General features: G+C 40.3%; 1 protein-coding gene across 1 annotated transcript in view; it reads left to right on the forward strand.

Annotated features, from left to right (window-relative positions):
- Window positions 1-440: 440 nt before the first annotated feature.
- The window catches only part of pde6a (phosphodiesterase 6A, cGMP-specific, rod, alpha), a 75,545-nt gene continuing 59,842 nt past the window's right edge, over window positions 441-16,143 (forward strand). The window contains exons 1-3 of the mRNA XM_079556231.1: window positions 441-484; window positions 5,704-6,034; window positions 7,832-7,973. Coding sequence (XP_079412357.1) covers window positions 5,706-6,034; window positions 7,832-7,973 — 471 coding nt within the window. The 5' untranslated portion in view covers window positions 441-484; window positions 5,704-5,705. The remainder of the gene's footprint in view (window positions 485-5,703; window positions 6,035-7,831; window positions 7,974-16,143) is intronic.

Raw genomic sequence — 16,143 nt, forward strand, 5'->3', positions numbered from 1 at the left:
AGCTTTTGGATTGGGGTAAAGCCAAACTGGAGAAAATGTGCTCGGTTCAGGTGGGAGTTAAGGGGTTAAGTAATTTGAATATTGTAAATTTGTTCAACTCCAGACTGAATATTTTTTGTTTGACGTGTAACATAATCACCCACTTTCTTCATCTGCAAATGAATCAGAACAATAAACAGTAAGAGAAATTCATATTCAGGGTAAATGTGCAGACCCAGATCTGTAACGGCAGAAACCAGGACAAAAGCACTTTGAAGACGGCCTCGAGGCGATCGTATGAAACCGCACGAGACACTTGAGCCCATAAAAACACACTGAGACATTTGTTATAATCCCAGCTGTAATTGGATGCGAGCTTAAGTCCACACATGACCATTTAAAACCATCCCGGATAATCCCTGTGTTTTCTCAGACACCTGCAGACTCCCAGAGACTCCGCAGGGGGATCGTTGTTATTGCGGGGCTCGACAGGACAGTGTTGCAGGTAAGAGATTTTGATTACAATAGACGGATTTCTTTTGTGGCCGGAGGACAATATGCAATCACCGACGCGCAGTAACGACCTGAGCCTTGTCTTACTGTCAGAGAATACACGGATTAGTTTTGTTAGCTTTAATGAAGGCTATTAATATTCACATGATTCCAGATTGAAAAAGACCATTGTGATGTGCACAGTTTGTTGAAGGCTCTAAAACAGGGGCGTCCAAACTTTTTTCATGAAAGGCTGCATTTCAAAGTTTATACGGCCACAAATCGGTGGTAAATGCAAAGAAATATTCAACTGGGTGCATTTAGGAAAGGGGCGGCAAACTCATTTAGGGTCGTGGGCCGAAATTCAGCTCCCACGGCGGGTCGCCTATAATACGAGCGATCGCGATGTCGTCACATCCGTTGGCCGTGGTAGGCATTTTACAATTTCATATTTGATAAACATTTCATTAAAATCCTATGATCAGCAAAGACAATGTCCATAAACAGGGCATTGCTTCTCTTGCGCTGTAACAGATCGATCATTTTATAAAACCGAGTTAGAGGCCTGTATGCATCAGCTGTTGCCGACCATTCACCAAAACATCCAGCGAAAATTGCGGAAGTAAACAAGAACAGCGATCGCTCGTATTGAGAAATGTTTTCAAATAAATGAACAATAATAAGCTGTGATTTGGTCAAAGCCCAAACTTGACTGTAGCTTCATTAATAACAACGGCTTACACTTGCATTGCACTTTACAAGCCTGTGGCACAAGTTCCTCAAAGTGCTTTATAGTCATTATTCATTCACCACACTCGGTGGTGGTAAGCTGTTATTGACGCCACAGCCGCCCTGGGGCAGACTGTCCATTTACCACATGGCTATAATGTGTTGTTCATATCCTGAGCTCGTTTTATGTCACTGCCCTCTGCTGGACACGTGTGGAATTCTTTCCTTTTTATAAATTTAATGCCCCCTAGTGGCTAGAATGAGCATTCTGGTTATTCTTTAAAAATTCATAACTCCGCACAGGAATGGGCGGAGACTTACTTTATTTTCTACACACTCTGGAATGTATGCTGTACAGGGCAGGGGCCGGATTAAATCATCCGGCCCGCGGGCCGTATTTTCCTCGATATTTTGACACATCATTCAAGAAGCGTGTACATTTGGGTAAAGCCGGGGGTTCACTGTGGGGGTTCACTGGGGGGGTTCACTGTGTCCCACACCTTAAGGCGAGACACTGCAGGAGAATATATACAAATTTGAAACTTTTGCTGTAGATTACTGGCATAAATCCGAGAAAAAAGTTTTTTTGTGGTTTTCTTTTCTATATATATATAAAAAGCAGGACTTCTATGCCTAAAAAATGCCCATAATTTCCTATACTTTCGGTGACAAAGCCTAAATAATGAATCAAGCCAGGTTTAAATTAATGGTTTTATTTTATTGATTAGTTACAGTTAGAATTTTTCAAAGGGGATTTGGGATTTCTTGTTTAGTTTTAAAAAAAATGTATTAGGAAATAGATCTCTCTGATGTAAGAAAAATGCTTCTTGAACATACTGCCTTTGAAATGACAATTTCCAAAATAAATCAATGGAATCAATTGTGTCAGTGCAATAGCATCTTATTGTGAATAATATGTATATTTTTATATATATTCCAGGTTAAAGTTTAAGACCAATTTGGCCCAAAACCTGAAAATTGAAAATGAAAAAATTAATTCCCTGTATTGTCTCCCCTTCATTTAAACTTGGAAGATGAATGCTGCTCAGAATTATAATATAATTCTTAAATTTGCGGAAAAAATTACCATCTCTTTGCCAATTCAACAAGAGGCTTGAGGGCCACCAACAATTGACTCTATGCATAACTTCAAATCATAACAATGCCGCCCAAGAAGTGACTTCCTGTTTCGATCCAGCACACCAAAATAAAAGCACACAGCTCGTCTCATTGATTAGTTCAGCAGGGAGTTGCAACATTACACGAATATAATAAAATACACACATTTTAAGTTTTTTGCCTGTTAAGAGTTATGCAGAAAGAAAGTTGAACTAATGAATAAGATGGTGCTTTTATTTTGGCGTGCTGGATCGAAACAGGAAGTCACCTCTTGGGCGGCGTTGTTATGATTTGGCCACCGAGCCTTACTTTGGGCACCACTGATCTAAAATTGACCAAAGGGCAGTGTTTTTAACTACAGCAACAGAATCCATTTTGAGTTGCACAGACATTCCAGACGTAAGTTGTGCAAATCATCCAGGTTCTGAAGCAGTGATGAAAACATAAGGAATAGTTGCATAATAACTTAAATTGGATTCCTTTGTTTGCAAAGTCTGGAAGAAGTGACTTATTTAGATTAATTTGGATCATACAGACATGTTTGCACACACAGTCTCCTCTGTGGTGCAACACAAACTTTGTGGGCTCGTTGCGCTAGTTTTTAAGTTCTTATGCCTGCTGACATTATGTGTTGGGCATATCATGTGCCAGACACAATAATGGAACGTTAATTTATTCATTCAGATACATCAGCTCTCAAGAAATCGGATGCAAATAACAGGATAATGTGCAAACTAGTTATAGTAAATACAGCTCTTATGTACAAATGAATGAAAACATTAAAAGGGGAAAAATAATATAAATCATCAAATTAGAACAGAATATGAAGTATCACAATGTCAATGCAGTGCAAAGTTTACAGTCGTAGTGCAGGTGATGAAGTGACAATGACATAGAAGTTACTGCACATGAGTTACTTTTAGGGATTTACCGATACCAGTATCGGGTATCGGGCCGATACCACATGCTTGTACTCATACTCGTACTCATTCATGAGGTCCCGATACCAGAAACCGATACCATTTGACGTGCGGACTGCGCACCTACGAGGCGCACCTCTCAGCTGAGGAGAGAAGAAGCCACAAACTGGAGAATTCTTTAGTGGAAATACAATAATCCACATAGAGCTGACTTTATTACAGACTGCGCTCTCTAAACCAGAGTCTGAGCTGGATTTAACCAGAGCTTAATGTTGTTTGTGCTTCAGCGTCAGCAGTGTTCAACATACAGGCTAACGTTGCTAACTCGCGGCTAGCAGTTTTGGCCATTCTGACGCCATTTTAAGCCCAGGGATATATTCATCTGAAAAAACTAATCCAGCGACTAAAAAGTCCTCAGAAAATCCAAATTAAAGACATACAGCATGTTTATATTGAGGGAAAATGAGCTGCAGCAGAACAATGAAAACGCTGTAGCTTCTCGCTAAGTTACGACAAACACACGAGAAAATCTACAGGAGCTGAAGTAAAGACGAAAAGAGACCATTGAAGTAACATCTCAATACTATTGTTAAATAAAAACACATAAATGAATAAAGCACAGGCATTGGGAGCTTTTGGACATGGGCTTTTCTGTCTATGATGGACAGTGCAATAAAAATTAAAAAATATATTGAATGAAAATAAAATAAATAAATAAATGGCATCAGCACAATTCTAATATAGCTGCTCTTAAATGTGTCGCGTACTTTACTTAAAGGGACTATAAGGAGTTTAAAAATGTTAAAATTAAGTATTTTCCTCCCCCTACATGTTCCAGCCATGTCCTAATGTGTAGAATAAGCTCAGACCTGTTCACCACAACTGCCTCTAAAATCCTGTACGGTCACTCAAAAATGTGTCACCTCGGCCCGAATTGCCGTCATGCACGAGCTTAATATAGAAGGTGCAGTTACACATATGGCCTGAGGTGGCAGTAGTGAGTATAAAATGGCGAACTTGCTTCCAGCCCCTTTAAGGAAATGTACATGAGTAAATTAACAAATTACAAACCAATCTGCTGTGAAAAAAGTAAGAACGTTGAAGAAAATCGTATTGGTATTCGGTATCGGCGAGTACTTAAATCAGAGTACTCGTACTCATATCGGTTTTAGAAAAAGCGGTATCGGTGCATCCCTAGTTACTTTTAACCGTTCTAAAAGTGACCGAGATGCAGAGGCAGTGACATCGCAGTAATGTCACCAATAGACCCTGGGCATCCTTTGACTTAGTCATGATTTCAGACTGTAATATCATTGACGACTGAAATGAGACTAAGTAAAACGAATGAGACTAAAACTATGTGTAAAATCTCAACTTATGTCTGGTGACAAATGAAAACTGAATGAAAACGGCGGTTTACAACTTATTTGTTTAGTTTTTTGAGTTCAATTTAGACAATTTTGATGTGCTGAATCCAAAAATCACCTTTGTTTTTGCTCAGTTGGGTCATTTTATCCCACGGTCAAAATTTACCGAAGGGTCTTTCCTTTATAATGTCTTCCTCCTGGCGCCCGTCTGTCGGTTGGTTGACTAAACTAGACTAAAACTAAAAAGACTTTACAGCGTCTTGACTAAAACTTAATTTAAAGCAGAACTAAGCAACTTGTTTCCCTTAATAAATCCTTTCCGTAGTCCCTGTCGAGGTAATACACGTGTCAATGGGATGATTGGGGGGTCTTTCATCTCCCCCTGGTGTCTCTGGCCAGAAAAGCACTATTACAACGTGACTGCACCGGGTCGGAGTCACCAATACACACTAATGGAATCACGAATAAGAAGCTAACAGGCAAAGCTAACTGCGGGCTAGCACCACTTAAATAGTATTGACAGCCAAGTTTGAGTGAAAAAAAATATCTCCACTGTGTGCTCCCCTAGAGGCCATAAGCGCCACTGCAGGTGTCGTAGCGTGAAACGCTTTTTTACTCATTAATTGTTTTTGAGAATAAATACTACACTGACAGAAAAGACAAAAGGAGAGAGGGATATTGTTCATCCAATTACACAATGGAGATAATTTTTTTCACTCAAACTTGGCTATTAACACTGTAAGTGGTGCTAGCCCACAGTTAGCTTTGCCCGTTAGCCTGTTAGCTTCTTCTTCGCGATTCTATTAGTGTGTATTGGTGACTCCGACCCGGTGGCAGGAAGTGTGGTTTACAGGCCAGAGAGTGGAAACCGGAGGAAACCTACGCAGGCATGGGGAGAACCTGCAAACTCCACACAGAAAGTCCCCGCCCTGTTGGGAATCGAACCTGGGACCTTCCACCACCATGCCGTCCATCGCCTTTGTCCCAGATGAACAGAAAAGCGTTTTCCTCTGTGTCTGTTTGATACATTTACAAACAGACTTATTCTGAGATTAGCAAATGTAGATGATCCTCACTCTTCTGTTGTATGTTCTCAGTCATGGTGGACGCAGCAGCCGCGGAGAAGTTCCTCGACGCCAACCCGCAGTTTGCGAAGGAGTACTACGACGTCAACTTTCGGCCCAAGGTGATCTCGGACCTGCTGGACAGCGGGCGGAAGCCGGCGCTGGACACGCGTCAGTACCACGCTCTGTCCAGCGTCGAGGAGAGCGAGATCATGTTCGACTTGGTGCGGGACATTCAGGACAACCTCCAGATGGAGAAGTCGGTGTTCAGCCTGATGAGGCACCTGAGCTTCATGCTGAGGGCCGACCGCATGAGTCTGTTCATGTACCGGCAGAGGAACGGGGTCGCCGAGCTCGCCACCAGGTCATTGAGAAAACGTTACAATGTCCAATGAGCACAACATGAGAAAACATTACAATATCCAATGAGCACAACATGAGAAAACACTACAATATCCAATGAGCACAACATGAGAAAACACTACGATATCCAATGAGCACAACATGAGAAAACATTACAATATCCAATAAGCACAACATGAGAAAACACTACAATATCCAATGAGCACAACATGAGAAAACACTACGATATCCAATGAGCACAACATGAGAAAACATTACAATATCCAATAAGCACAACATGAGAAAACACTACGATATCCAATGAGCACAACATGAGAAAACACTACAATATCCAATGAGCACAATATGAGAAAACATTACAATATCCAATGAGCACAACATGAGAAAACACTACGATATCCAATAAGCACAACATGAGAAAACACTACGATATCCAATAAGCACAACATGAGAAAACACTACGATATCCAATAAGCACAACATGAGAAAACATTACAATATCCAATAAGCACAACATGAGAAAACACTACGATATCCAATGAGCACAACATGAGAAAACATTACAATATCCAATAAGCACAACATGAGAAAACACTACGATATCCAATGAGCACAACATGAGAAAACATTACAATATCCAATGAGCACAACATGAGAAAACACTACGATATCCAATGAGCACAACATGAGAAAACATTACAATATCCAATAAGCACAACATGAGAAAACACTACGATATCCAATGAGCACAACATGAGAAAACACTACAATATCCAATGAGCACAATATGAGAAAACATTACAATATCCAATGAGCACAACATGAGAAAACACTACGATATCCAATAAGCACAACATGAGAAAACACTACGATATCCAATAAGCACAACATGAGAAAACACTACGATATCCAATAAGCACAACATGAGAAAACATTACAATATCCAATAAGCACAACATGAGAAAACACTACGATATCCAATGAGCACAACATGAGAAAACATTACAATATCCAATAAGCACAACATGAGAAAACACTACGATATCCAATGAGCACAACATGAGAAAACATTACAATATCCAATGAGCACAACATGAGAAAACACTACAATATCCAATGAGCACAACATGAGAAAACATTACAATATCCAATGAGCACAACATGAGAAAACACTACGATATCCAATGAGCATTTTGACTCTTATTTTTTAAGCTTTTAGTTTTGGGTTAAGCCAAAATGGGGATAATGTGCTTGGTTCAGGTGGGGGTTAAGAGGTTAAAAGGCGTGGTATTATTATATATCAAGGCCAAAAATTGAATAAAATCAGTCAAATCAAAGGCTGTGTCCGTCTCAATCAGATGAAAGACCTCAAACATTGTGTCGTATAATGTGGCGTCAGATAGTGAATCTGTTGATATTGTAAAAAATAATATTGTGCAGCCCTAATGCATTGTTATTTTGTGCAACCAAGTAGAAATCTTCTCATTTAGCATCGGGGCTCTGCAATTACTAGACTTTTAATTGAATCACAATCTCAACACCAGTAACGACATGGAATATTTTAATTGTCATGACTATGCCGGCTAATGGTGTAGAAGAAACTATATTATTTGGACGTTTATTTTTTTTATGGAACTGGGGTGGAAACTAGTTATTATTATTATTAGTAGTAGTAATTAGCAAAAGCTCAGGTTATAGTCATTATTATTGCTTGTTTAGTTCCATTGCAGCTTGGTTTTGCTCCTGATTTAGTGTCTTTAACTCTTGATTTGACACAATTTGTCTCTTTCTGTTGCAGGTTGTTCAACGTCCACAAAGACGCCACGTTCGACGACTGCCTGGTTCCTCCGGACAGTGAGATCGTGTACCCTCTGGACATGGGCATCGTGGGACACGTGGCCACCACCAAAAAGATGGTCAACATCCCAGACGTGGCGCAGGTACAAGCTCGTACTACAGGGAAACCTCTGCACTCAGACGGATATTTCAGTTTATGATCTGAAGTTGCTGCAGTCGGTCAGGTCTAGGTTCAGTAACACTAAGTGCTAGTGGTCGGCTGAGATACAAATAAAAAATAATGATAAAGATGAGAATTGATAAGATTTTTACCAATATCATCAGGCTCTATGTGTGTGCACAGTTTAATATTAGCACAATACATTTGGCTCTTTTGACAGGTGTATTTCAATTAAATTTCCAAATTATACATAATCATTAAATATAGTTTAAAGCAGTACTAAGTAACGTGTATATCTTTCGAAATCCTTTTCATAGTTCCTGTGGGGGTAATACAAGTGTTAATGGGATGATTGGAGGGTCTTTCATCTCCCCCTGGTGTCTCCATGTTTGCAACTTGACACCGACCAATACACACTAATAGAATCATGAAGAAGAAGCTAACATGCTAACGGGCAAAGCTAACTGTGGGCTAACGTCACTTTAAACAGTATTTACAGCCGAGTTTGAGTGAAAAAAAATATTTCTATTGTATAATCGGATGTACAATATCCCTCTGTCCCTTTGTCTTTCCTGTCAGCGTAATATTTACTCTCCAAGACAATTAATACGTAAAAAAATCGTAACTTGCTACGACACCTGCAGTTGCGCTTATGGCCTCTAGGGGCGAGAGTTACTTAGTACTGCTTTAAGCTTAAAAGTTGATTACAGGTGGAGGAGGAGGGGGGCAGACACTGACGCACAGGAGGCTTTAATCTGCAACTTCAAAGTGCCAATCAATATATAGTACACATTATTAGATAACTATTGCCTAAATATTCCCTTGAGTCCTATAACTAGTCTACAGGAAGATGGTCTATATCTAAATTTCAGCCTACAAACAAAATAAAAGGCAATTTGATCTCGGCCTGATCAATTTGAGATCATCTGATGACCTGAACATCCTGAATGACCAGGTTATTCCATGGATTTCTTCTTCCCTGATGGCACAGGGCATATTCCAAGACAACAATGCCAGGATTAATCCGGCTCAGATTGTAAAGGAGTGGTTCAGGGAGTATGGGAGATCATTTCACACATGGATTGGCCACAGAGTCCAGAGCTTAGCCCCTATTGAGAATCTTTGGGATGTGCTGGAGAAGGCTTTGCACAGTGGTCACACTCTCCCATCGTCAATACCAAATCTTGGTGAATAAATCAATGCAACACTGGATTTTTTGACTTTGCAGAAGCTTATTGAAACAAAGCTACAGGGAATGTGTGCTGTAATCAAAGCTAAAGGTGCACAACCAAATATTTTGTTAGGCAGGGTATCTCTTCAGTTACCTTTAAACAATACTTAGATCATTTATAAGTTACACAAGTACTGACAATGGTACTAAATATCTGCTGTAATAGAGACATGCCTTGCAAAATATTTTTATTTTTGACCATGCTTTAGCGTTTCCTCATAAACATACTCAAAGTTATATTTTATGCTTCATTGTTGTGATCCTGTTCATATTTGTTCTTTCTTCTTCTGCTACACTCCGAAAAGTAAATATCAAGCATTGGCTTAACCCCTTAACTCCCACCTGAACCGAGCACATTTTCTCCAGTTTGGCTTTACCCCAGTCCAAAAGCTTCTGGAAAAAAGCTGTGAAAATAGCAACAAAACTGAGACGAAAACAATGATGGAAATGTGACAAAAAAGTGAGAAAACATTGACAAAAAAGTGACGAAAAATTGATGAAAAAGTGGCAAAAATGTCACAAGAAATTGGCAAAAAATTTAAGAAAAAATGACTAAAAAAATTACAAAAATGTGACAAAAAATGACAACAATTTGATACAAAATTGAAGAGAAAATGACAAAAAAAAGTGATTAAAAATGACAAAAATGTGATTAAAATGTGAAAAAAATGACAAAAATGTGACAAAAAAATGACCAAAATGTGACAAAAATGACCAAAAAGTTACAAAAATGAGTTGAATACCCAACAATAAAATGATGGAAAAAAATTCTGATGACGTGAGGAAAAAGATCCTCTCGGTTCAGGCGGGAGTTAAGAGGTTAAATGACTTGAATTGAGGAATTGTATCTTGTTTTGAGGGGTTTTCACTCATTTAGACCTTTTTCCTGATCTGACCAAGATTATTTTGCTAGTTTGAGGACATTTCAGACTGGTTCTATGGTAAATCTCGCGTGAAATAAGAAAGTAAAACTGCCAATGGGACAAGACCATTTTTCTTACCCCATTGGCAGAGAAATGTACTTAAAATGAAGGCGAAATGTATTGAAATGAGTCAGAAACCTCTCAGAACAACTGAAGTAATCTAGGTCAAATGCCCAACTACACCCTAACTAGTCATAATAACAAAAATGTGGATTATTATGCTCAAACTGAGACATATAAACTAATCTAGTAGATTACTTTTTGCAGTGTACTGATCATGCAATCTATATTTTCTGAAATTTGTAGTAGTTTTCCTCTTGTTGTTTCTTGTTGCAACAATACACTTTTAACCCCTTAACTCCCGCCTTAACCGAGCACATTTTCTCCAGTTTGGCTTTACCCCAGTCCAAAAGCTTCTGGAAAAAAAGGTGCGAAAATAGCGACAGAACTGAGAAGAAAACAATGATGAAGATGTGACAAAAAAGTGAGAAAACTTAGACAAAAAACGGACAAAAAACGGACAAAAAACGGACATAAATTTGACAAAAATTTGACAAAAAAATTATGAAAAAGTGGCAAAAATGTCACAAAAATGGACAAAAATGTGACAAAAAAATGGACAAAAAATGACCAAAAAAATGACAGAAAGTGACAAAAAAATGACGGAAAATGTACAAAAAATTGACAAAAAAATGATGAAAAAGTGGCAAAAATCTCACAAAAATTGACAAAAATGTGACAAAAATATGACAAAAAATTGACAAAACCCCCCCAAAAATGACAGAAAGTGACAAAAAAATGACGAAAAATGTACACAAAATGATGAAAAAATGATGAAAAAATGATGAAAAAGTGACAAAAATGTCACAAAAATTGACAAAAAAATGACAAAAATGTGACCAAAAATTGACAAAAAAATTGACAACAAAATGACCAGAAAAATGACAGAAAGTGACAAAAAAATGACGAAAAATATTTAAAAAATGATGAAAAAGTGGCAAAAATGTCACAAAAAAAGGACAAAAAATGTCACAAAAATGACAAAAAATGATGAAAAACATGTGACAAAAAGCAACAAAAAATGTACTATTTGACAAAAAATTACAAAAAAGTTACAAAAATTAGTTGAAAACCCCCCAAAAAATGATGGGGAAAAAATCTGATGACGTGAGGAAAAAGATCCATTTAGATGAGTTTTGTTTAGATCTTAGCTTTCAAATGAGGCATTACACTGGCCTACAGGATTTGGGTAAAGCTGAACTGGAGAGAATGCTCTCGGTTCAGGCAGGATTTAAGAGGTTAAACTAGTGAAATATAAGCTCTTTATCTTCACCCATGAGAAGACCCTGTGCCCCTGCAGCCACCAGAGGGAGCCACCCCCCCACAGTCCGACCCGCGTCTGTGTTTGCGGATTTGCTTCTGTCCAAAAGCTGCTCTCAATCTCATTACGGCCCTCAGCCCTGACATTTGGAGAGAGTCTGGCTGCGTTTCTTCTGTCACGGCTCCGCGCACTGTGTCACTGTGACATTTTCACTAATGAAGCCGAGCGCACAAAACCGAGCGGCTGCAAGCTGCGCACATCACTTCAGAGCTTTTAAAAGGCTCTGGAAAACAATTACGAGGGGGGTGCAAAACGGACATTAGGCTTTAGACTTAGGCAGATCATTTCACTGTGCAGTTTGAAATGGCTGAAGAAAAATGAGCAGCTGCTGACGTTTGAAATTGGTACAAGTTCAAGCCCAATTAGTGTGAGATCTGAAAATATAACAATGCTGTAAGAGAAAATTGGCACTGCTGTAGTTGAGCTTAGAGCGGCAATAAACATAAAAATCAGGCGACAACTCCATTTTCATTGACATATCGCGAATCTTTGAGAGGTAATGCTGCTTCCTAAAGAGTCACAGTAGATCAAGTGTAATTTGTGAAGGCTCTCATTGTCAAAGGACTGTACATTGTAGAGTTTCCTTTCCAGGGTGGCTGAGCACACCCTTAGAGATGAGGTGAAGGGCTCCGTTACCCGGGAGGAGCTCGGTGTAGAGGCGCTGCTCCTTCACTTTCAACAACAGCAGCTGAGGTGGCTCGGGCATCTGTTTCGGATGCCTCCTGGTCGCCTCTCTTGGGAGGTGTTCCAGGCATGTCCAATTGGCAGGAGGCCTCGTGGAAGACCCAGGACACGCTGGAGGGATCTCTGAGCTGGCCTGGTGTCGCCTCAGGATCCTCCCAGAACATCTGGAGGAGACCTGCGTGGATCGGGAAGTCTGGGCATCTCTGTTCAGACTGCTCCCTCTGCGACCCGGCCCAAATGAAGTGGAAGTGGAATTGGATGGATGGATTTTAAAAAAAGCGTCTTCTTCGGCTCTAGTCCTGAGAGTTACTGCACTTCTTGAAAAAGTAAAGTTATACTGTATTAATCTCCGTAGAGAAATTCGTTCTCTGCATTTTGACCCATCCTCGGTGCTGCTGGGGCGACCTGTAGGAGCAAGGAGCAGCCAGCGTGGGCCGGTGCTCGGGGGCCCATCTCCAGATGTGAAGCCAGGCTGATGTCAGAATCACCCGGCTAGAGGACTGACCATGTACATGTTTTTATCGTATAGAGGTATAGGGGAAGCCTATGCAGTCACGGGGCCAAGATGCAAACTCCAGGTAGGAATCGAACCTGGGACCTTCTTGCTGTGAGGCATGGGTGCTAACTGCTGTACCGCCGTGCCGCCCAGTTTCACTAATTTGATTTTGGTCAAAGCAATGGCCGACCATCTCGTTCTTCTTGTATGTTGCAGCAAAGCAACGGCACAAACATATCAGTGTATCCGTGATCTCCCAGCATGACTGCATTTAAGACATTTTCATGACTTTTGTGTAATAAATGTGGACCAGGAGCATGTGCAGTTGCTTTTTAATCACACTTTCTCACTTCCCTTGCTGTGGATGAACCTGCGCCGCCTCGCTGGTCGTGTGTGCGATGGAGGAGGAGGAGGAGCAGTTAATCCCCCCTGAATTAGATCTATCCCAGATTACCGCAAAGGTCACGCAACTCCGCATCTTTTCACCAACTCAGCACAAACGCTCTAATCTGTGCACCTCGCATGGACTGAGGCGATATCAGAGGCGGTGTTTAGCAAATTGTAGTGTTGAGAGGACGTTCCTGACACTTTGCTTTGTAATATGAAGTGAGTGGTGGAGGAGGGAGTATTTGATGTGTTTGTGAGTGCAACTGCGGGTCCTGGAGGGAGTTACAGTAAACTCTTTTCACTTATAACGGCAAATATGATGTGAGGGGCATGAGTAATGTTATATCTGAGAGGCCCATTGCTCAGATATGAGATTATCTGGGAGGCATAACTCAAGAAAGCGCCAACGGTGGGGTTTAACCTCTTAACTCCCGCCTGAACCCAGAGGATCTTTTTCCTCACGTCATCAGATTTTTTTTCCATAATTTTTTTGTTGGGTATTCAACTCAGTTTTGTAACTTTTTTGTCACATTTTTGTCATTTTTTCGTGAATTTTTTATCATATTTTTGTCACATTTTTTGTTATTTTTTGTCATTTTTTTGTCACATTTTTATCACATTTTTGTAGTTTTTTTGTCACATTTTTGTCATTTTTTTAGTCATTTTTTTGTCCATTTTTTATCAATTTTTTGTAATTTTTTTGTTACATTTTGGGCATTTTTTTTTGACACATTTTTGTCATTTTGTTTTACATTTTGGTCATTTTTTTGACACATTTTTGTCGTTTTTTTGTCCAATATTTATCACATTTTTGTCATATTTTTGTAATTTCTTTGTCACATTTTGTCACATTTTTGTCATTTTTTCGTCAATTTTTTGTCATTTTCTTGTTACATTTTTGCCACTTTTTCATACATTTTTCCTCACTTTTTTGTCAATGTTTTCTCACTTTTTTGTCACATTTCCATCATTGTCATCTCAGTTTTGTTGCTATTTTCACCGCTTTTTTCCAGAAGCTTTTGGACTGGGGCAAAGCCAAACTGGAGAAAATGTGCTCAGTTCAGGTGGGAGTTAAGGGGTTTAAAAGGCGCCTGATTGGATTACTGAACGAGTTGCGCAATTGCATCTAGGGCTGGGCAATTAATCGAATTTTTATCTAATCGTGATTATAATAAAGGTCGCGGAGAATTGGCCAAACCTGTCGCATTCTGGAGGATAATATGGCGCAATGCTGCAACACCTGTCAATCCCAGGGAATCTCGGCGCAAACAAACAGGAAGCACAGGATGGCACATGCGGCACAAAGAGGAGAGGACCTGGTGTTTTTACATGTTCAGCTACAAAGTTGCGCTAACTCGTCTAAAGGGTAAAACAGAAACACATGAGGAGCCTCAGAAGACCAGGACACGCACGGAGATGAAGAATTTACCTCGAAGATGGAAAACTATCATCGCTATTTGGACCATGTGGACTATTTTTGAGGAGCAGCCGTGGATTAGCTGGACTGCTAACAGTGAATTGTAAGTTTGATCGTCTTTTCTTCACTCATGCACTCATTTTCTGCTTCTGATGTTCTTCAAACCTTCCACTTTTTGGCGTCCCCTTTGCAGATGTTTGTGTGTTGCTTGGCCAGGTGAAGGGGTGACATGGGGAGGCTGGACTGTTTGTTTTGCTGATGAGTTGCTGCTGTTTACAGTTTGGCCGCAGCATCTGTTTACATGCTAATCCAGGAAAGACCACATTTATTGTTTTTTTTTTCTTATAAAGAAAAAAATCTACTCGAAAATGGAAATTTGCAACCAATTAATGGTCTCAGCGTCAGTACATGTCAGTTTCTATTGTGGGCCGGTGAGGTGCAGTACGGGCCTGTTCCCTCCCCATAAGTACGTCGGCCCACGAGGAAAACTCCCAGTGCTCCTGATGGCCAGTCCAGCCCTGGGCAATGTCAGGCCCGGGCACCAAGTTCTTGCCCTCCAGCTTACAACCTAAAGGCCCTCAAGATGATTTCGAGAAATAACTTTACACAAATTATAGATCAAATACTCAAAATGTGAACAAATATAGGCAATTCCTTTAAAATGTCCAAGCAGAGCATCCAATTAAGTCATACGAGGTACAACACTGGCATTTGTTGAAAGTGGTGCTTTACTTTGGGTTACAATTGAACAGGGTTTGGCCCATGCTCTTTTGACGATGAAGAACATCTACCCTCCATCAAGGAAGTCTGGCAGAGTTATCAATGCTCTTGCCTTGCACCAAGAAGTTTGCCTGTTCTCCCAGTGATGGGTATCCAGCCCAGCTTTCCATCCATCCATCCATCCATCCATCCATCCATCCATCCATCCATCCATCCATCCATCCATCCATCCATCCATCCAGTAAATGCTCAATGGGGGCGCTAAAACCTCCAGCTACTCACTCCTGATCAAACTTAGCTCAAGTGTCCAGTCGCATAAGGACAATAAAGTACATGTTAAACTCATACTCTGATACTGTGCGGTGTTTGCAATTACCATAACCAAGCTGAAAGTAGAAATTGTGTAACCTTTGCTTCGGGGTTTATCGTGTGCCGGTACGCGCTGTTCTTTTGTCTTTAAGTCACCTCCGCCGAAAATGAAGCGAGTCTAAATCCCTCAGCCCGGTGCTGGTGGATCAGCGTCGCGCTCCCCACAGGGCGGCTCCGTCTCTGCCTTTAACAAATCGTTTCCTCCTCGCCTTCTCCTCTCACCTCCGAGCCCAACACGGACTCCTGCTGCTCAGAGGACAGGCTCAGGAAATTGCACCAAGAAGTAAAGACAAAACATCTGTCTCGACTACTGCTCTCGCTATATCCATGAAATTTGGGAAACTAGGCCCTATCTGAGACGAGACAATTAGGTTTAAAGATTTGTAAAACATGCACCAAAATCTTCCGAACTGATGTGGTGTACAGAATGGGTCCCAAAATATTATGTGAATAACTGGATTTCGACAAAATTGGCAGGAATGTCACCTTATAAGGGGGAAATTAGTCTATGACGGGGTAGGCAAGTGTGCTTGGTGGAGGGCCAG

The sequence above is a fragment of the Gobius niger genome (assembly GCF_951799975.1).
Source record: "Gobius niger genome assembly, chromosome: 5".
Classification (NCBI taxonomy): domain Eukaryota; kingdom Metazoa; phylum Chordata; class Actinopteri; order Gobiiformes; family Gobiidae; genus Gobius; species Gobius niger.